This window comes from Mytilus californianus, unplaced genomic scaffold, assembly GCF_021869535.1.
Source record: "Mytilus californianus isolate M0D057914Y unplaced genomic scaffold, xbMytCali1.0.p SCAF_7, whole genome shotgun sequence".
Classification (NCBI taxonomy): Eukaryota; Metazoa; Mollusca; class Bivalvia; order Mytilida; family Mytilidae; genus Mytilus; species Mytilus californianus.
In genome coordinates this window covers 102,200,232-102,224,292 of record NW_026262723.1, presented here as the reverse complement: position 1 = coordinate 102,224,292, position 24,061 = coordinate 102,200,232, and the positions used below count along the sequence as shown (strand labels likewise).

The 24,061-nt window shown below is 30.6% G+C and overlaps 1 protein-coding gene across 1 annotated transcript in view; it reads left to right on the top strand.

Annotated features, from left to right (window-relative positions):
• The window catches only part of LOC127710219 (uncharacterized), a 34,721-nt gene extending 17,545 nt beyond the window's left edge, over positions 1 to 17,176 (top strand). Inside the window, exons 13-22 of the mRNA XM_052215978.1 lie at positions 441 to 519; positions 1,576 to 1,680; positions 3,372 to 3,554; positions 4,800 to 4,926; positions 5,188 to 5,356; positions 5,846 to 5,981; positions 6,568 to 6,678; positions 8,284 to 8,390; positions 8,700 to 8,778; positions 9,292 to 17,176. Coding sequence (XP_052071938.1) covers positions 441 to 519; positions 1,576 to 1,680; positions 3,372 to 3,554; positions 4,800 to 4,926; positions 5,188 to 5,356; positions 5,846 to 5,981; positions 6,568 to 6,678; positions 8,284 to 8,390; positions 8,700 to 8,778; positions 9,292 to 9,498 — 1,303 coding nt within the window. The 3' untranslated portion in view covers positions 9,499 to 17,176. The remainder of the gene's footprint in view (positions 1 to 440; positions 520 to 1,575; positions 1,681 to 3,371; positions 3,555 to 4,799; positions 4,927 to 5,187; positions 5,357 to 5,845; positions 5,982 to 6,567; positions 6,679 to 8,283; positions 8,391 to 8,699; positions 8,779 to 9,291) is intronic.
• Positions 17,177 to 24,061: the final 6,885 nt, after the last annotated feature.

The window sequence follows — 24,061 nt, the reverse complement described above, 5'->3', positions numbered from 1 at the left end:
TTAGTAATACGCAGGACATCTTTAATTCTATAATGGATAGCTGTTCAAATGGTGAAATATTTTCAGGTACAATTTTTATTCGGCATGAATTTAGTAATGATGGATCTAATCCAACATGTCTCTGAAAATGGCTAGACATTCAACTTTTTGGTATCAAATAGATGTTTTCATTCATTCTGTTACTTGCATTTGACCTTTTTTTGTAAATCATCTGCAAATGTTGCTTTATAATATGTTCATTTTCATGCAAATGGTCCAATGCTGTCACTTTTTGATATATCACTGGCACGAACGGTTAAGCATTCTTTGCCATGAATTTGATCTTTATATGACTAACTGCATTCTATCACTCAAAAACAAAAGTTAATAGAAATCAAACATAATTTAAACCTTTCTTTTACATATTATCTTTGTATATTTTTATATGTATACTTTTTCAGAGGTCGTTTCAATAGAAAGTCAGTCCATGAAAGGAAAAGTTTAATCTCATCATTCTTACAGACACTCAAAGACAGAGAGGTAGGATTCTTCATTTTATTAAACTTTATGTACTGTTTGTCCTAGTGTTGGAACAATATAGTGCAGTGAGGTAAACTTTCTTTAGATACTGTCGAGCCAATGTCATGTAATTTATTGATAATATATACTTAGATATTCAAGTTACAAAATGACGTGTCATTGTAAAATCAAGCTTGTAAAGAAAACTATTTCATTAAAAATATTTAGGTTGTGCATGGTTTAAGAATCTATCTGTTCCAAAAAATAGGTTCAACTACAATTATGAACAAAGGAAAATAACTCCAGTTCAAGATATTGCTTAGATGTGTTCCTTTTCTATATACAATTCAATCTTTAATTTTAACAAAAAGTAATTTTTACCCTTCAGTACTGATAAGCACTTTGATTTTATCAACCATCAATGAGAACTTTAAATTTCTTTCTGGGCTAGGTATATATTATGATACATTTTATAATATGTCCAGCATGTAATTTCTGTTTGACAAAGGCATGTATTGCACTTTTATTGTGATGTCCATCACACTTAAGCTTCACATTTGCCCATGAAGTACAGAAGATTTTTATTTTCAAGCACCATCTTTGCAATCTTTACTATGTGATGAAATTTCAGATTTATATAATTCCTGTTTGGATTGATTCAAACGCAAGCAAAGGTTTACAATTGTGAGATGTAATGCACAGTACCTCTCTTTTGAATCCAGGGAATATTATTTTATTGAGTTCGATTTACATTGGATAGTCTTATCCAGTTAGATATTTCTATGAATATAAAATGCAATATTTCAGCCTCTATGACATGAATTCATTAAGGAAACAAAAATGTTGATATCTTTTCAAAGCTATCTGGAAAAAAAACTACTTTTCTCACAGATAGTTAAGGCTCATTTTCAAAAGCTCAGTCAAAGGAAATCTTAAGGTCAATCATAAATTGTGAAACGCGTAAATAAATACATTTCACAACACATTTTAAGGGAAGTGTATGCAAACATCATTTAAATGATTATAAACATGAATCAGTGATACATTTAATTGAGTTTTCTTCTTTGTATCTTTCAGGCTCCATTGATAATACAGCGAGTGGAACAGTTTGCCTTTATGATTGAGGAAAAATGGAAATGGAAAGAATGGAAATATTTATTTAAACTAACATCATCTAAGATGGTAGGTGATACTTAAACTGACATCATCTAAGATGGTAGGTCATACTTAAACTGACATCATCTAAGATGGTAGGTCATACATAAAACTGACATCATCTAAGATGGTAGGTCATACATAAAACTGACATCATCTAAGATGGTAGGTCATACTTAAACTGACATCATCTAAGATGGTAGGTCATACATAAAACTGACATCATCTAAGATGGTAGGTCATACATAAAACTGACATCATCTAAGATGGTAGGTCATACTTAAACTGACATCATCTAAGATGGTAGGTCAACCTTAAACTAACATCATCTAAGATGGTAGGTCAACCTTAAACTAACATCATCTAAGATGGTAGGTCAACCTTAAACTAACACCATCTAAGATGGTAGGTCATACTTAAACTGACATCATCTAAGATGGTAGGTCATACTTAAACTGACATAATCTAAGATGGTAGGTCATACATAAAACTGACATCATCTAAGATGGTAGGTCATACTTAAACTGACATCATCTAAGATGGTAGGTCATACTTAAACTGACATCATCTAAGATGGTAGGTCATACTTAAACTGACATCATCTAAGATGGTAGGTCATACTTAAAACTGACATCATCTAAGATGGTAGGTCATACTTAAACTAACATCATCTAAGATGGTAGGTCAACCTTAAACTAACATCATCTAAGATGGTAGGTCAACCTTAAACTGACATCATCTAAGATGGTAGGTCATACATAAAACTGACATCATCTAAGATGGTAGGTCATACTTAAACTGACATCATCTAAGATGGTAGGTCATACTTAAACTGACATCATCTAAGATGGTAGGTCATACTTAAACTGACATCATCTAAGATGGTAGGTCATACTTAAACTGACATCATCTAAGATGGTAGGTCATACTTAAACTGACATCATCTAAGATGGTAGGTCATACTTAAACTGACATTATCTAAGATGGTAGGTCATACTTACAGTGACATCATCTAAGATGGTAGGTCATACTTAAACTGACATCATCTAAGATGGTAGGTCATACGTAAACTGACATCATCTAAGATGGTAGGTCATACTTAAACTGACATCATCTAAGATGGTAGGTCATACTTAAACTGACATCATCTAAGATGGTAGGTCATACTTAATAGTGTAATAGACTCAATTCTCTATGAAGTTCTTTTATCTATGACAATTTTTCAAACTAGATGTATTGAGTGAATTATGAATTTAAGGTAAAAGTTATGGCTAGGCTATAGGCACTTGGTTTTTTGTCCCTAGATTATTGTCAATAAAACTTTATTTTTTAGAATAATCAGAGATTCCATTTAATGGCGAAAAGGCACAAAAACATTTAAATCATCACAACAAAATCGATATAGTGCATCAAATGCTTTAAATGAAAATGTGGTAGCCGAGTGGTCTAAGTAGTCCAACTACTGTATCACTAACCTGTCAATACTGAGGTTGTGAATTCAAACCCTGCATGTGGCAGGTGTGCTTGACTCCAGTCTTAATTGACTGGGATTGTATGTTTGCCTGCTGAAGCTAGTGGTTCTCTTGTGGCACTCTGGCTTCCTCCACCAATAAAAACTGACCGCCAAGAAATAGCCAACAGTGGTAAAAGTGGCGTTAAACACCAATCAATCAATCTATTTAAATTAAAATGCAATATAAATATGATTTATTCTCTAGGCCTGGACAGTGAGTAAACTATGCAGTTATAGACACACTTTACAACCAGCAATCAATGAATTAGTGGAGATAGTAAACAAAGAAGAGTTTACTAACTCATTATCCATGCTAGGACTAACATCAGAAACCAAAACAGATAGCTCAACCAAAGAGGAAAACAAAAAATCTACCAAATATGCCAAAGTAAGTTGATGATTTAACATTGATCTTACAGATAATCATATGATACTTAGGCTTATTTCACAAAAAATGTTATCATATGACACATGACTTACAAACAATTTGTTAATGAAAACAGCTCCTGCTAGATAAAAACTTGAGAACTCATGAATAATAAAAAAATTGTGAGAGTAATTAATGACATACCAGTAGATATGATTATAGGTGACTTTTAAAACACCAACTCATACTCATATAATTAATTATTTATACGGATATCATTGATTGAAATTTGCTGCTATTCCCCTGTTATAAAATGTTTGAAATCATTTTAAATTAAGGAATATATCTCCCTCATGCAAGGTTCTGATTCCTTGTCCTGAATTGACTATATTTTAAGTCCTTTTTGTTTGGATCAGCTTTTCCAACGATTTTATTAGGTTTTGGATTTTCATATATTTCTGTCACGACCTTTGCTGAAGAGACATTAATTACTGAAATGCGCATCTGGTGCATAAAAATTGGTACTGTTAATGTTATTATAGTATCACAATTAAAATTTTAAAATAGAACAATTTTGGCAATGAAATTTCAAAAGGTACTCTTACCATATGAACATGACAATTATCAGTTATGAATTTATAAATAAAAGTTCTGGCCACAAGGCACTTGTACACAATTTGTATAGTTTGATGTGGGATCATCACAGCAGGCTGATGTTGTCTAAGATGGTAAATGTAGTGTAAACTGCCTTTGGTGGTCTCATGGTAGTGAGCTGAACTTATATGAAGAAGGTTGTAAATCCTCAACTTAAAATCCAACCTGTGATTTATAATCATGTAGAAAATTTGGAGTTATAGGTCATGTTGATAGTCTCTTTTTATGGTATATTTATATGACAACATGATATTTTAGTTAGTTTGCATGTGATATTTGCTGTAGGACATTTTGGTGCAATGAATTAATCAGTGATGAATATTGATGAACACTTGTAAGTTCATTCATTGATACTTTAGATATATATGAGTTTGGGTTATATTGCATTCAACTTTTCTGTCTGACTATTGGTCTGTTTGTCCAACTATTTTTTCCATCACACTTTTCTCAGGTACTACTGTACAGAATGACTTCATATTTGGTCAGCAAATTAACAGTAATGAGTAATGTGTAAGCACTTTTCGGATCTGTCGGACATCTCCCTCCTGTCTTATGATACATTGATTATTTCAATTTGTTTTCAAGTTCTATAAATCCTTTGTATATTTTCAGTTAAGTTCTGTAGAATCTTTATGCATATCACCTAATGCTAGAGAGAGTTTAACTGCCAAGAGGGCCTTAGATTTGTTTAAAAGAAAAGAGAAAACAGACATGGTATTTGAAATCATTATTATACATGGTAAGTACAGGAGATTTCCGGTATATTGCTATCTTTTTGAGTAAAATGTTGCTTTTCCATTGAATAATAGCAAATGTATTATTTCAGATATTTCATACATATCATTGTTTTTTTACTGTCAAAAATATTTGCTATTAGGGAAGTCTTTAAAGCATGTTGCATATAGACTTGTAGCAAATACCAAACGTCCGTTAGTTTTGCTGATTATTTTGAAAATTTTCAACCTTCTTATTTGAGTCTGAACCATCGTAAATTATTCAGATACTGGTGACACTGTGATAGACCATACACATGGAGATCCTGTAGAGAAAACAGAATCTGACAGGGATACAGATCACTATGAAATTCCTGCTCATTGTGTCATATTAGCAACAAGATGCCGGTGGTTCCAAAGGGCATTACTCAGTGGTATGAGAGAATCTATAGACAAGTAAGTATTGTTTGTGTAAGGCATATAGCATTGGTTTCTTTAAAAACAACATCATTCATTAAAAAAAAAAACAGCTACAGTTTTTAGAGATGTGTGGTGAATGTAGAGTTATCTCCACTTTTCATTTATAGAAACTAAATTAAAAAATAATTTTTGATGGAGATAACTTAATGGATAAATGTTACAAGACTTATAAAAGAACAAAGAAAATTAAACTATTTTTAATTATTATTAGAATTTGTCACATATGTGTTGTCTGCATATATATGGTCTCATTTAACAGATTTTGTTCCAAAAAAAATGTATATCTCATGAAAAAATTATCACTAATGATTTTCAAAAGGAAGCATGAAGGTTTAGCTGTTTGGTCCATATTTCAAATGTTCTTTTATCTGTTTATTTTTAGCACAAGTTTTTGTTCTGGTTTTGAATCATATAATTGTTCATAAGTCAAATGATGAATTTAACTATAGATTTCATTATATATAGGAAAATAACCATCCATGACACCAACCCAGAAGTGTTCAACCTGTTCCTAGAGTATGTATATGGAGGAAATCTAGATACCTCACACAGTACACCAGAGCAGCTTACTGAACTTCTTACATTAGCTGATAGATATGAGGTATTCTTTCTATAGCATCTATTTATCTGCAGCTTTTATAGATATGAGATATTTTTTCTAACTATTAATCTGCAGCTTCAGTAGGTGTCTTGTTAATATTGTTCTATAACCTTTTATGCAGAATGTAAATTGATTGTAAAGCAAATAGTGTATAGTTCTCTTATATTATAAATATACTGAACAAAAATGTTACAAATGAATTTTTATTTAAAATAACCTCAATTCTGTCACAGTTGATCTAATGATGTTTGCAAAACAAATACTCTCTGTTTTTGACATCATTTATTTCCTGTTGTGATGGTGAAAAGTAAAGGAAAGACATTTTATTTTCATCAATGGCGTACAAACTAGAGGTTGGTGTGTAACATATCATTATAAAGGTAAATTCAGAGGACAGAGTTTTATAAGAAATCACAATATAAGGTCAAGTTATTGAGCTGTTAAAGCAGTCAATATTCTTGCGTTACTATACCTCGACTATAGCTCATCTTTTCCTTAAAATCCTAAGAATAACTTATACACATACCTGAAGTCTTCAAAACTGTCTAATGTAGGAAGTTTGAATTTTATTACATATTTATTTCAGGTGGACACATTAAAGAGTGTATGTGAGCATGCTTTGGGGAAACATGTCAACAATGAGACAGCATTGTATCTGTTCAGTATGGCTGATCAACTCCAAGCAAAGGCATTGAAGGTAGACAAATATTGTAATATCCTTTAAATTAAGCATAGGCTTTGAAGGTAGGCAAATATTGTAATATCCTTTGAATTAAGCATAGGCTTTGAAGGTAGGCAAATATTGTAATATCCTTTAAATTAAGCATAGGCATTGAAGGTAGGCAAATATTGTAATATCCTTTGAATTAAGCATAGGCTTTGAAGGTAGGCAAATATTGTAATATCCTTTAAATTAAGCATAGGCTTTGAAGGTAGGAAAATATTGTAATATTCTTTAAATTAAGCATAGGCATTGAAGGTAGACAAATAATGTAATATCCTTTAAATTAAGCATAGGCATTGAAGGTAGACAAATATTGTAATATCCTTTAAATTAAGCATAGGCTTTGAAGGTAGGCAAATATTGTAATGTTATTTTGATTAAGCAAAGGCATTGAAGGTAGGCAAATATTGTAATATCCTTTAAATTAGCGGCATTGAAGGTAGGCAAATATTGTAATATCCTTTAAATTAGTGGCATTGAAGGTAGGCAAATATTGTAATGTCCTTTAAATTAAGAAAAGGCATTGAAGGTAGGCAAATACTGTTCAAACATTTGAATCTCAAAATTTTTTTGAACTATTTTCCAGCTTTTATGCCCCCGCCGCAGCGGAGGGGGCATTAAGTTTTACCCTTGTCCGTCTGTATGTCCGTACGTCCCATAGTTGGTTTCCGTTCTCTAACTTTAGTTTGCCTTAACCAAATGTTATGAAACTTATACACAATGCTTATTACCACAAAACACAGATCAAGTTTGAATTTTGGTGGCATCACTTTAACTATCTTAGAGTTATGCCCCTTTACAAGTGGAAAAGTTGCTGAATTTTTCCTGTACGTTCTCTTTCTTAAGTTTGCCTCAACCAAATGTTATGAAACTTATACACAATGCTTATTACCACAAAATACAGATCGACTTTGAATTTTGGTGGTGTCACTTTAACCGTTCTAGAGTTATGCCCCTTTACAAATTGAAAAATTGCTAAATTTATCGTTTCTGTTCTCTAACTTTAGTTTGCCTCAACCAAATGTAATGAAACTAATACACAATGCTTATTACCACAAAATACAGATCAAGTTTGAATTTTGGTGGTGTCACTTTAATCGTTCTAGAGTTATGCCCCTTTACAAACGGAAAAATTGCTGAATTTTTCGTTTCCATTCTCTAACTTAAGCTTGCCTCAAATTTTATGAAACTTATACACAATACTTATTACTACAAAACTCAGATCAAGTACAATTATTGGTAGCGTCACTTTTACTTTTCTTCAGTTATGTCCCTTTATAACTTAATATGATATGCAAGCGAGGGCATCATCTGTGTCCCATGGACACATTCCTCATTTATTTATTTTCACTTGAATGGAATAAAGAAAAATGTAAAGTGTTTTTAAGTTTTATTGATATGCATTATACAGCGAAAACTGGTTACACAAAAACCTTTTTAAGATAAAAAATATTGTTTGAATAGATAGGTATTCAGTTTATATTACTAAAGAATATTTAATGCATATCTTTAGTTCAGTTCAGTTTAGACAGAGCTCAATGCAGGGTTCATTTTATTACAGTTCTACATGTTTTTTAGGAACAGACAGTGTCGTATATACAGAAACATCCTGTTTTGATGGAAGGTGAACTATATATAGAATTACCTCAGAATCTGAAGAACGAAATACAAGCATTGACAAATGGGTATGTTTGATGATTAGAGAAAATTTGATAATAGGCAAAGTTTGTGATGTAAAAAATATTTATGGCTATTATTCCTCATAAAAAGTCTAGTGACTATGCATGGCAGCAAGGCCATTAACATTAATTTGTTGTGTACACAGTAGCTTTGCCACAGCTGATGACATAGACAGTAGTCCTCTTTTTGTACAATCTTCCCAAGACATCACCCAGTTAATGAGGACAAATACATAGATACCTTAAATGTTTTATGCTTGTAAATGTGATTTTTCTTCCTGTTACTAGTGATACCGAATATTTCTATATTTTCAGAGAGGATTCCAGTGATCCTGAAACTCCAAATGTTGGTGACATTGAAGAAATGATTCATAAGGTGGATTTAGCTGCTGGGGTAAGCCTTTTCTATTAGGTTTGAAAGTTTTCCCTTATAAAGTATTGTCAAATGAAAATGTTTCTTTATGCAATGTTGATACTAAAATGACTGTATATATAGAAAATTCTGCACCATGGTGTTTTTAGAATAAAGTTTTATTGAATATTTGTCGACATCATTTGTTTATAATCAGAACAACCCTAACTAAGTTGTCAGACAGTGCAAAGTTGATATTTGTCTTGATCACTGTATTATTGCCCTTATGAAATGTACTTGATCATGACAGATCACTTAACAAAACTGTGTATGGAATAAAACAAATGAGTTTGCTTTATTCAAAATTCAATGTAGGACTTGCTTTTGATTTTAAACTGAAAGCAGTGGGTTTTTTTATATTTCACAGGAAAAAAACCTCATGCTCTTTATCATAATTTTTCAAATCAACATTTTTGCAGTTTTGAGTAAGACTTTCACAAAGGCTCTGTTATTTATAGCCCTATCCAAGATTTTCTTCCCTTTATCTTTCCACAGACACTGTCAGGATCGACCAGTTCATCTTCAACCACATCCTCTGTGTCAGATTTGAGGATAGAAGATCCAGCCAGATTAGAATCATGTATTCACCAGATGAAGGAAGTCGTAGGTGATGATGTCAGTGATGAAGACCTTATGTTGCATATCATATCAGCCGATTACGATGTCAGTCGAGCCATAAACTTTTATTTCAGTTCCTTGTGATAATGTTTGAAATTAAATCAGCTGATTACACTGTTAGTTAAGACATTTATTTAAATTATTTTGTTGATTTTCTTGTGATTTTATTATCTGAATAAGTAGATTAGCTGTTTCTATACCACAGTTCATACAAATGAAATCCTGTTCACATGATGGTAGCAGGTAGATATTGTCAAAGGGGTCTAGATAATATTTTAAGAATACCGTAATGTAGAAACAGTTTTCACATATCTAAATGAAAGCTGATGTGATTTGAAAAAAAAAAACAATTTTGATTGATTTTAAATGGGTAGGATATTTCAAAAGAGATTTTTACATTATTACCTACTACATTGTACTGCTAAATAAGTGTTTCTCTTCTATCAAAGTTTAAGGAATTTTTTGTGTAAAATTTATGTTTAAGCATTTAATAAAGTACAAAAAACATGTTCTATTTAAAGGTTGGAGCATACATACCTGAATCTCAGTGTTTATTGGTTTATTTTTTTGGCATAAGTATTCTGTGGTTTGGAAACAGTATAAATTCACCTTCACTGGTTCTGTTATTTGATTTGTTAGTTTGTTGTATGGAATCTGACTGTTTGATTTATTTAGATGCACTGTTTTAGGTAAATGGTTATGACAATGGTTTTTTTTTTTATTATCACAAAGTTGTAAAATGAATCACACTCATCAAAATATATATGTTTAACTTAATCATGGGCTAAGTTTTTATAATGAAAAATATGTGTTTATAAAAAGTCTGACTAGCTTCTCTCGAACTTATGTTCCAGTAAATTCTCTTTGTAAATGTTGTGTTTTTTTTTACATGAATTGATAAATAATGCCTGTTTTTGAAGATATGAATTTGACAGTGGCAACTTTTCAAATACAGTACTATTATTTTTTTTCCAATGCAGTACTTTTAAAATAAAACATTTGAAATATTCCTGAAATGTCTATTGCTCAATTAATCAATAGTGAAGTGTTAAACATCATTTTGATTAAAAGTTTCTTATTAATTGTCAGATAAGTGCTTACGGACATAAAACATTTGAGTACGATTATTGTACTCGGACTCATATATAAACCAATCAATTTAAGTTTAATGTTTTTTATAGAATAAAAATGCATGTTGCAAAATTTAGTTTACACTTCCATATTTGAGTAATTGTCTTTAAATCTGTAGACACCATAGTTATAGTCTTTTTTTCTAGTTTGGACAATTTTTGTGCATTATTTCTTTTTAAAAAAGTATTTGATTTTGTTTTTTAGAATTCAAAGTCACCTGTTAAGAATAATATTTACACTCATTTTGATTAAGAGTATTTATGTGTTATCTGATTTTAATTTAGTTGTTTATTATATTAAATAAACTTCTGAACTTTCCTTAAAGATGGACATAAATCACAATTTAGAGATAGTAAATTTATATGTAGTAACATCTGTGTATATTCATTATACCATGGACTCAGGGTAAATAATATAGTATAAATGTTTTTTCAGTATTGATAATGTAAAGAAGATACTAAAGAGAGGAGGGCATACAAAAAATCAAACAAAAGCAGACAACACAGTGGCTAATGGAAAAAATCAAAGAACCACTAAATGCTATAAATTCAAAAACTAGTGCATGCATTTATTATTGCGAATCCTTGACCACTGGCAAAAATCACTACTCAATATGTGAATGCAAGTTTTTATTATTGCAAACCTGATACTGTCACAGTTATGCATTAATGAAAACATCACAATAATTACTGAATTAACACTACTACACAAAACTGATGATAAAAACAAAACCTGGACCTGTGGTGCTACAGAAGGGCAGAAAGTTCATGCCCCATTAGTGACACCTATGATAAATCTTTCATGCAAATTTGGTGGAGAGGTCTTAAAATAGGTATGGTCTCTTGCCCAATCCAATTCAATTTATTTTAATACAATATTGTTTAAACTAAACATCAGCTTGGTAAGGGTGAAGGTTTTGATATTAGGGAAGACATTGAAAATATGATTGATAGAAGCCATTTTTTGAAATCATAACAATTTTGACAGATAAACATAGTGTAAATAAGTAGACAAACAAGCATCTCATATTTTTGGGCTATTTCTATGTAGTTTCTGTTTCATGCAATCAGAATCAAACTTCTTACTTATATTTCTGACTTTTTAATTCTTTTCATGATACAATACATAATTCCATATTGGAATCAAATCCTGTGCACAGGTTATTAAACATACAAATTGTGTATATAAAAAATTGAAGAAAAAGCCTTGTACAAATATTTATAAACCATTTTAGAGTAATGATTAATTTGAGTTTATTTATTATTTTCTCAGACTGTGATCAAAATACATGTTTTTATTGTTTGTTTTGTTTTTGTTGCTAGGACAGCATTGTAAATAGTCTTGTTTTTAATATTATAAGTAGAAAGGATGTAATGTATTAAACAAATTAGAAACATTATGTACTGTGAAAATAGATGTATGTATGTTATCTTAATCCACTGTCTTATAGGCACAGATTTATTTGTAATTCCAAATTGGTTGTGAATGAATAAGTTTACATTGATCAGGAATTTTTCTTTGACATAGTTTATTGGTAAGTGTCAATTCTATTGGTCAAGGAGAAAATCGTTAAAATAATTTTTATGAATTCATATTTTTTAAGATATACATCAATGAAACAGCAAAATAATGAAGTATTCACCATAGTAACAGGACAAAAACCTGTAAAAGTCATCTAAAGGTTATTGCACAGTCTTCATATTAGACACGTCCCTATACCGAGTGTCAAGAAGCCATTAATCAACCAGTCTAGACAAATTTGAAAGTTTTTTTTCTCCAAAAATATACCAAAATATCTGAAATCAACAACAAATAATTTATGGCACGGAAACACTTATATATGAATAGAAAACCATTAACAAAGTTCCTGACTTGGGACAGGTACATAAACATGGGACAGGGTTGAACTTATATTCAGCATTTTATGTATTATGTTCATGGAAAATTTGCCTTTTGCTTGGTAACATAATGATTCATGAAGAATCTAAAATTCTTGATTGTCAATGATATTAAATTAGCCACCATGTTATAGATTGATTCTGTCGTTCACCAACATTTTGGTTGCCATAACAAACTTTGCATGCTCCAGTAATTTTTGTTAAACTTTATGTTTATAAAATAAAGGTTAGTTTCCCAGAGATCCATAGTGATTAAACAGTGGTATTTTACCTAAATACACATTTATTAATGGAAAAACACAGTTTATCAACATATGGATAATCCTGATCTCTCTCTCTCGTAAGAAAGGAACTAAATTTTAGAAATCTAGAGTTGTAAGTTATCAATATTATTTTCATGCTACCCAGACAGGTAAATAGTACAATTCTTTCACTAATTGGGCCTGGACTTAATACTCAGGTGTACCTTTTAGAACAGGGAATACAGTACATTCCTGCTATAAAGCAAACCAGTTCTATGATGTTTGAGTCAGTTTACCCCTACTTTGTTACAGTTTTATGTCTGTGCCTCAAAAATTCAGTATGATACTGTAATCCAACTAATTTTGGCGTGCGATTAATTTTTGCAATTTTAGCGAAAAGAAAAATAACGCGAATACAAATCGCCGTGAATATATAAAACTTGGATCTCTCCTATTTAACTACATCAAATATATTTGAAAATTGTGAAATTAAATCGCCGTGAAGTGGACTAGAAAGGGCTAAACGCGAAATAGAGTATCCGCGAAAATAAGTTGGTTTACAGTTTGTCAACATTATGTGAGGCTGTTATTTCACACTTGGATAATTGTTAACTAAGTTGTATAGTAAGATGGTGATGTTAATGTTACTGTATCTTTGAAACAGAGAGTGGCAAAATCTGATACTTTTGTCAATCATTTTCATTTATTTTTTTTACATGGCTAAACATTAACTAATTCTACTTTTTTTAAAACAAGATTGGTTGATATTCAGAAAATATTATTAAGTGTTTGCTATTAAAATTACAAAATATATCCTACAATTGTAATCATATAACTTACAATCACAGCTACTAGTATACTGAATCTGTTGTATAAAAACTTACTACTTAAGAACAATTCATACCAAAGGTAGATAGACATTTTAATCTCCACAGATTTTTCTTTATGGTCAATATGTTGTTTATTTTGTTATCTTTTTTTGTAGTCATATATATTTGTTTGTTAACATGAAACCTTATTTATTATGGAGTACTTTTTAAAAGCACATTTTCCATGTATACTTTTTGAACACTTTATGTAAATGATAATGTTTATAAAACAAGAATTTGCTGTAAAATAATCTCTTTTTATTTATTTTTTTTCTTTGTTGTTTAATAAATTGTTTACCTAAAAATAGCATTTTCTGATATATTTTCTATACAAAAGAATCAGTAATTTTACTGGACCACTTGATCCCTGCAACTTAATTCTGATTGGTAAATGGTATTTGGTAGTGGCATAACAAACCAGCTACAGATTGAGTTCTGAGTCGATGGCTATTTTGTTCCGCCATCAGAGCTAATGTAATTTCCTCAATACAACAGTTTAATCTTAGGGTCAAACAAAATAAATTTTAATATTTTAATATTTTTTCCAGTCAATGACGGTATATACTGTTGTCTTTAGATAAAATAGCTTTGGAACAACAGATTTGTCTATAATACAAACAAAAAACTTTTACAGCAGTTTCTTTTGGGATATTCATGGCAAGAATTAAGATTGGAAACCAATATTTTTTACAATGAATTGTATTACAGTGGTTCTTGTTTTGTTTTGAAATCATCAATATTTAAAATTTTCTGGGTTAATTTCAGTCTTCAGATTTCTATTTTTATAGAGGTTACCTTAAAAAACGAAATAAAATGTATATTTATGGATGTGGTAAGTTAAATTTATATTTTAGCTTGAAAAAGTGGGTAGCAGAGATATAATATTCAGTCATAATATCAGCATGCATAAATTAAAAAAGGAGATAATCATAAGAATTAATGTATCATTTTATTTTTGATTAACCTTCAGCTATTCTCTGTTATTATATATTTAATTTTCTTATTTATTAAGGATGTTGGCTCCTCTTATTTTTGAATTTTTGCTAGATATTTGGAATCCTCTGGTTTTATCCATGTAGTGCCATTAAAAAATTTTGCCCTCTAACCCCTACTTTTTTTTTCATAATTTTATTCCATATAGTTTAAAGTCATATTTGAAAATATTATAAAATCTTTGTTATGTTTTCTTAGTTTTTGAAAGTAAAATGGTGCCAATGGTAAATGTATGAAAAATCTAGAGAGAATCATTTCCCGCCAATTTTTCAGTGGCGTATATCTCGAAAAACAAGAAAATGGACACTTCATTTTATTCTGATTTTTTAGTTCCTTTATTTATATACTATCAATTGATAACAGTCTTTTAAAAAGCTTGTTATTTTGAAACAGAGGAGAGAACATCCTTAACAGATGGAATTATTTTGTAAAAATGATCAAATGTATTTATTTACTGCAGAGAGCAGTTTTTGCATTTTTATTAACATATTTTTATGACAATAATTTTTTTCTGAAAACGATAACAGGAAAAATACAAATGTTTTTATACAACCGCAAACAAATTTTGGGGTCGTATAATGCTATCATGTCGTCGTATAATGCTATCATGTCGTCGTCTCTGCATCGTCGTCGTCGTCTGAAGACATTTGGTTTCCGGACAATAACTTTAGTTTAAGTGTATGGATCTCTATGAAATTTAATCAAAAGGTTTAATACCACAAAAGGAAGGTTGGGATAGTTTTTGGGGGTGATGGTCCCAACCGTTTAGGAATTAGGGGCCCAAAAGTGGCCCAAAACAAGCATTTTTCTAGTTTCAGGACAATTACTTGTGTATAAGTAATGTGATTGCTCTGAAATTGTACCACAAGTTTCAGTACCACAGGTAGAAGGTTGGGATTCATTTTGGGGGTAGTTGCCCAAACAGTTCAGGAATAAGGGGCCAAAAAGGGTCTAAAACAAGCATTTTTTTTAATTTTCAGGCAATGACTTGTGTTTAAATGTATTGATTTTTCTTAAATTGTACCACATTTTACAAATAGAAAATTTCTTCAAATGTTATTTTTTTTGAAAAAATGGGGGGGGTGTAAAAAAAAATTGGGTGGGGGGCAAAAAAAATTTTGGGGGGTCCAAAGAAAAATTAGGGATCAATTTATTTTGCTAATTCTCTGTATATAGTCTGAAAACAGATTTACTAAGTATTGCACAACAGCACAGTGTATTGCACAAAAGCAAGAAATCTTCAATTGAATATAAATCCAAATCATATAACCAATTTCAAGTTCTATGACTACATTTATTCTGTGTCAGAAACCTATAATGTGTCAAATATTTAATTACAATCCAAATTCACACCTGTATCAAGCTTGAATATTGTGTCCATTTTTGCCCCAACTGTTCAGGGTTGGACCTCTGCGGTCGTATCCAGCTGCGCTAGGCAAAGCAGTTTATTAATTATTTTATGATACTATAAATATATGTACATTTTTAATTGATTGTGAGGATAGATTCACTTAAAAGTTAAAAAGAACAGATAAGGTATTTATAAGGATAATCCAATAAAATATCTGAGTTTTTATCATTTCTTTTTTATTACAATATAATGCCACAATTTTTTAAACCAGTGGTGTTGTATTTCCTTTTTTTATTTCAGAATATAGCTTTAAAGCAAATGTAGCAAATTGTTCTGCTTTAATTGTCATTCCTTTTTTTTATATTTAAAAAAATATTAGTGCCAAGAGGGCAATTACTGGGTATCACCATCATGCTCCTTATGTCTGAACTTATATCATTTAAAATATAAATTTTGATAAGAATTTAGTTACTAGATAAAAAAAAACAAATATGAAGAATAAAATCAAATGCAATCATTCCAAGTAGGTTGGGTAGAATTGGTTCTTTGCTTGTGTATTTTTTATTGAAACTAAACCGTAACATGATCTTATCATTAATTTTACATAACTTTGATATATCATATACATATTATGAAATCAGATGTGGATCCAGGATTTTGAAAAAGAGACAAAGTTTGGAGTGGAACAAATAAAAAGTATGAATTAACCATAAATGTAGCTCCACAAGGGCCCCTCCCCTTCTAAATTGGCCTATGGAAATTTGTTTAAATCAAGAAAAGGTTATTTTTAGTCTTAATTACTTATTGAAGTGCTGCCTAATTATCATGAAAATTATATTTATGGTGGAAAATTATCCCAAATTTCATCCTTTGAAATTTGATATTTGTTACATTAACGCATTGTTATATGTCCAACTAATGTTAAATACAGATATTGTATTAATTTTTTAGAACATGTAGAAAATAGAATCCTTAACAGCAACAGTAGTTATTTGTATTTAAAAGCAGTATTGGTTAAAAAGCACTGTATTTTATTTTTAAGCTGACTAGCTTATCACCACCTAGACATGTAACATTAAAAACAAGAAATTTTAAAAGTTCTAAAAATTCCAAGTTTTTGAACCTTTAAAATATAAAGCTTTGATATAACTTTATATAGGCAATGTAGTCTTGAAATTACAGAATTTTCTAAGAAATCAAACATGATTGTGAAATTACTATATGAATGTTTAAGCTGTTTCATATTAGCAATTCAATAAAATATTTTTATTCTTGGAATTGATTTTTATTGCATTTTCACAGTATTTAGCGTTTGCATTTCATATGAGATATGATTGAGTTGTATCCTTTTCCATACTGGTTAAATAACTAAGCAGATATCTTTGTTTAAATGGTAAAAAAATATTTGGGTTCTTCTCTTGCTTCATATGCTAATCACCTTAATTTCAAAATATACATCATCACCACTTCATGAAAACTGCATTCTTTCTGAAATCAGCATTCATTTAAAGATATAAAAGGTACTAAAAAGGCAATCAAGTGTTCTCCCCAGGATTTTTTTGTCAATCCTTCAGATTTCATGACATTTGCATGTAACTTGAGCATCAGTTTGGGAAATGGTCTTCAGAGCAAAAGTGATGTTTAGATTTTTAACCGGATTTTCGAAGGAAAAATCGATTATTGATTTGGGGATGTACGGCGGACATTTCCTGTGACTAAATGAAGGTCCAGTTCAATTTTCATGATTTTAGCTTCTCTCGTTTTTGAGTTTTCGACTTTTTAGAAGTCCAAATATATACATATTATATGATCGAGTTATTTCCCTTTGAACAGAAATTGTGATTTGCAAATATCATTTTCATTAGATAATAATCTATTTTTATTAAAGGATATATTTCATTACATCACATTGTGTAGATAAAATTGTTGACATTGATAGATAAGTTGCAGATCTATATTAGTTTGTGACAAATGAAAGAAAAAATATTGGGAACTATTAATTATATATATAAAGTTTGATTACACTAAGTGTTTTTAAATAATTGTCACCTGTTAATAGATAACAAAACATCTGGTAAATATCTTATCACACAATTATATAGTGACAGATTTATTTGAAAATGTTCTGTTTCCTAAGTGTTGATGATAAGATCTGTAGGACAGTATAAATAAAGTTTGAAATTTACTGTTCATTATTATATATTTGAAGATAATTACAGATAAGTTTTATAGATTTTTAATAGATATTGTATGACATTTTGGATTTTTTTTCATCTTTTCTTTTGTAAATTGTTTGAAGAATTGTGTGGTTGGTTTGTTTGTTATTCTGTATAAAGTTATTTTCTGAATGCTATATATATATTTTTTTTGATGAAACAAACTCCTATAAGGTTACACGATACCGAATGACGTTACGCCACGAGTTATTGTTCCTGCTGTTGTCTACATCTTTGAAATTGACGTCAAACGTAAAATCTGATGTTTTATAATAACTTTTTTGCCTCAGTCTGGTATAAAATAGTTGAACGATAAATGTTTCTTTATTTCAAATTTGCAAATATATATGATTATACATAAAAATACCTTCATTTTAGCATCCCTTTCTATACGTATCATATTCAATCACAAAAACAAAAAACTTTGCATAATTACGATTCAAATAAAAGAACAAAAATGAGAAAAAAAACCACACTTAGGTGAAATATAAATAATAAATTAACCTTTTATTTTTTATTTACATTTTTAATAGTAACTTTGCATTGATGCAGAATGTCGAGGGATTTGATGCAATATGTTATATATTTGACATTCATTGCTTCGGCGTCTTCCTCCCATTCTTCTTCTCATTCTTCACATTTAAATATATACTTTTTAAATGTTCTGTTTCTATTGATAAGTAAGCATTTGTACTATTTATCTATATAGCAGGCTATTATTTGAACTTGGAATTATTTTTAATTATGGAATTTACATAATTTCTTGTGCTTGAGATTTTTAATAAATTTTATGTTTATTCTGTATTTTAATGTTCTGTGCGGCGCACAACACTTTTTATTACAAAGAATATAGCACATTTTCAATAGAATGTACTGTGCCGCGCACAACACTATCTATACAAAATACATTGTATGGAAAGTGTTATGCGCCACTCAAAACATTATAATACAGAATAAACATGGAATTCATTAAAAATTTCAAGCACAAGAAATTATGCAAATTCCATAATTAAAAATAATTCCAAGTTCAAATAATAGCCTGTTATATATATTCTTATGAATAACAGACTGAGCTTTTTATTTTGGGTTGGGTTTTTTTTTTTTTTAATTTTGCAATACATTCTTATTAAGGATGCACGCCGTTGAAATTTTGTTTTGAAAGTAGAAATCCAAATTATAGAAACGCATGATAATGTATGAAAATACGGGGAATTGTACCACAATTAATGCAATTCCGCTAAGAAGCCCATTCGTTTTTAAATGGTCACCGAAAAACGTCGCTAGCAAAATAGAAAAAGGAAATTTATTTGGAAAAGAATACCGATAGAATTTAGCGAAAAAAAGCACCATGCAAGCAGACGTACAAACTCAGACAGAAACTGGTTTATTGGCATGGAATGAAAAAAGAAGAGTAGTTGAAATTGGCTATTTGGCCAAACAACTTTCCCTATGTTTCAAGTGTAAACAGTCTTTGAAATTTATTGGACTATACAGAAGAAATCTGATATGGTTTCGAAAGCTTGTTTAAAAGAAACTACTAGCATTGTAATCTTATAAGCACAGTCTAAACAGGACAGCTACATCGGAATAAGGAGAAAGTTAACAAAGGCTTAAACATATGGGATGTCAACACTAAATGTGCACTCGGTTAGGTCGAAATAAAATTTAATCATTCAGATCCCGTTACATCTTTTTCTTTCAATTCAGTTCTGAAATAAATTATTTTCTCGAAATTTACAATCGAACGATTAATTAAAAACCTATGGCCCCACAATGAATGAATGATTGGTGCTTCGATGAAGGTAAATCCAGAGAAGCACTTCTAACGCAAACAAGCTACAAGAAGATATTTTCATTAACCTATTTTATTCAAACGGCAAAAACAAACTGATTACAAGTACAGTTCCAATGCCCCCCAATCCAATCCCCCCTACCGCGTTGTACATATTGTATCTGTCAATGGCCATTATAACTTTAAAAAAATTGTTTGTTCTTTGATTTTTTTTATAAATATTGTTAATAGAGAAATGCAGATTTGAGAGCAAATGCAATGCAATTTTCGATATAATTATTATTTCCAAGGGCATAACTCTTTTAAAAATAGTTGATCAGCACTGACCTTCGAATTATCCAAGACAATGCTGATATAAACCTTTAATATAAATTATTTAAAGATCTGGTAAAAATTGTACACGTGAGAGTGCTTAAAAATGCAATTTTCCATATACTAATTAATATATCCAAGGGGCATGACTCTTTTAAAAATAATTGATCAGCATTGATTTTCAAACTTGTCAGCAAAAATGCTAATATAAACCTAATATACAAGTTTTATAAAAATCAGGCAAGAATTGTACACGTCAGAGAGCTAACAAGACCAGACAGACAAACGGACGGACGGAAGGACGGACGCTTGGTATTTGTATGTCCACCACAACGCGTCGCGCGGGGGACAAAAATCCATTGAGATCTTAAAATCGATTTTATTTTAGATTCATTTTAATTTGCACTTTGTCTTCGGGGGATGGGTGTTTTTGGTGTTTTGAGTTGGACATGATGTACAGGTACAGCGGATAAAAAAACGTACCTTTTCACATAGTTGGGAGACAGAATGACTCACAGACGATTAGCAAAGGTGCCTTTTTGGGGATGGGCATATTGCTCACATAGTCGTCGGGAAAAGCCCCAGATACTTCGCAGTCTTAAAAGGAGTATACAAGTGTTTAAGTAAATTTAAAAGGTTGTTTTTTCTTTGTGTGCATAAATGGAAATGTGGGATATACAATAAAACAGCAAATGGCCAATTAACGACACACAAAACCAAAGACATCTATATAACACGTGACTAATGCAGGATGGACGAGTATTTTTTTACTGCTAATTTGTAGTTTTAGTAAAGATTTGTTGGTCCCTTGAATTGGAAAATTAATAAGTATATTTAGTATGGCAAGTATCAAATCTATCAAATTATAACATCACATGTTCACAAGTCAGATTTTAACTATAACAGCAATATATTTCAGTCTCCTAGTACGTATTTGTTAGTCTTAGAAATTCTTGTATTTCAGGAGAAAACTCAATCGCTTAAGAAATAAGGAGATGTGGTATGATTGCCAATTAGACAACTTTCCAACAAAGACCAAATGACGTAGACGTTAGCTTGCTTAAGTTGCTACATTTGAGATCTCCATATTACCATTCCACTATGAACTGCTTATTATACCCCACGCAACGAGTTGCGGAGGGTATAATGTTTTTGACCCGTCCGTCCGTCCGTCTGTCCGTCCGTCAGTCCTATTTCTTGTCATCGCAACTCCTCTCAAACCACACAACAGAATTTCACGAAACCTTTTAGATAATAAGGACATACTATGTAGTTGTGCATATCAACAGGAAATTACGATTCAATTTCTTTTCTAGGAGTTACGCCCCTTTGAACTTATTTACTTTAATGTACTACTGCAACCTTTTGTCATCGCAACTCCTCTCAAACCACACAACAGAATTTCATGAAACCTTTTCAGATAATAAGGACATACTACGTAGATGTGCATATCGACAGGAAATTACGATTCAATTTTTTTCCAGGAGTTACGCCCCTTTGAACTTATTTGCCCAATATACTACTGCAACCTTTTGTCATCGCAACTCCTCTCAAACCACACAACAGAATTTCATGAAACTGTGTAGATAATAAGGACATACTATGTAGATGTGCATATTGACAGGAAATTATGATTCAATTATTTTTCTGATACAATTTTTTTTTCTTACACTTATTTTATTTCTCCGATGTGGGGACGTTGGGTATGTGAGCGCGCTCACTAAGGTTCTTTAATTCAAAAAGATATTTTGTCACCAAGTAATTTATAAAATAGAACATCATCATATATGCTAATATATCTTTTGCTCCCTTGACAAAATGCTGGGAACATTTTGTTTTACCATTGTCCTTTGACAGTCCGTCCCTTACTTAGTATATAGGGTTTATACGGCTGATTTTTTAGGATTACAGTTTTGAAGCTTTAACTTTTAAATTATGTACTTGGTGTTAGTACATATACAATACGCGCATTTTGTCAAATTTTTATTTTTTTATGACAGGTTGCTGAATTTGGCATTTTGATAATATATTGCACCAAGTCTTTTTTTTACCTATATTGAGGGTGCATATATATTCTCAGGATCACTTTTTTTTTAATAATTTTCCACAAATGACAGAATGTTGAACTTTTGTCTATTCAAGTGAAATTTTGCATACAGTTTGCAAGGTTTGTCCAACTAACAATGCACACAACCTACACGTTTACATCATACAGAGTATACTATATTTATAGAATACGTATTTTATCAGGATGTTGATTTTCTTTATAATTTTCACAACTAACAGAATGTGTAACCTTTTTTGACGGCTGCATCAAATGTGTTTTTTAGGCATTACTTTTCAAATTGTATTGTATCGTCCTGAAAATCCATGAATAATTTGCCACTGGACGTTAAGCAACCATCAATCAAATTGTACTTCAACATCACTGTTTACCAAATCAAATTTTTGAAGCACCTTATTTTATTCATGCATGGATGCATCGGTGTCATCAGCATTGTCTAATTTGGTAGGGTTAAGTTGAAGATTCAGTTTTGAAAGCTAAAAGTGCACAAAGTTAGGACGAAATAAAATTAACTCAGTCAAATGTTATATTGAATTATTAGGAAATTTCCGACAGCGGGAATGAAAATAAAATAACAAACACCATTCAGATCCCGTTACATTTTTTTTTCAATCCCTCTGAATAAAAATAACGTTATTCTGTATTCTGTAACGTCACATATTTTTGTCAATTTCTAAGCGTATCGGTCATCTTTGAAGCGATTTATGTAAAAAACAAGGATGTTGACATATGTTTTTTTAAACATGTATGGATTTGGTATACAATCCTGGATATTATGTTAGTTTTTAGTCTTTCTCCGTATATGAGAAAATACCCATCCATTGAAAAATCTAGAAAAGTAAGTGGAAAAAAAGGCATTTTCCCTATATATCTATGTAAATTTGGTGCCAAATTTGACATTTACTTATCAAAATTACAAAAAAACAAGAATGGTGACTCCCATTTTTTATTTCATATTCCGATGTAACTCGAATCAAAGTACAAGTGTGCCAAAAGTCTTAGAAATCGGAAGATATGACATTCGGTATTGTGTTACCTTAAAAAAAAATAAGCTTAGTTTGTCTTTTAATAAACATATATTTAGATTTCTGATTTTGGGCCCAGTTTTCAAGTTGGTCCAAATCGGGGTCCAAAATTTTACTGTGTTTGATTTCAACATAAATTGAATATATATATAGGGTTCTTTGAAAAGCTGAATCTAAACCTGTATTTATTTTCATTATTAATTTGATAATACCCCAGAGGTCCAAAGGGTCCTAAATTAAACTTTTGTTTGATTTCATCAACAATTCAAAAATTGAATTCTTGGGGTTCTTTGATATGCTAATGATAACAATGTTATTAGATTTTGGATATTGGACCATATTAATAGGTAAATTTCCGATTTCAAATTTTTCAGTTCTTTGACCACATTCATTTTGTGTCACAAACCTATACTGTGTCAAATATTCAATCACAATTCAAATTCAGAGCTTTTTTAAGCTTAAATGTTGTGTCCATACTTGCTCAACTGTTCAGGGTTCGACCTCTGCAGGAAAATCCGGTTTGCTGTCACTCTGACAGCCTCTTGTCTATAACTCCAATAGTTCGCACAGTTAGGACAATGAAACTTTCAGACAAATGATTAAGGAACAATGGGAGTGATGAAGATGTTCAGAGTGTTATTTAAAGACATTTTATTCTGGTGAAATTATAAAGGAACCCGTCAACTGGACCCTTAGCCAACTTTGCTCCTCTATAAATAAGATACTTTTATTTATTCCTCTAGGAAGAGTGAA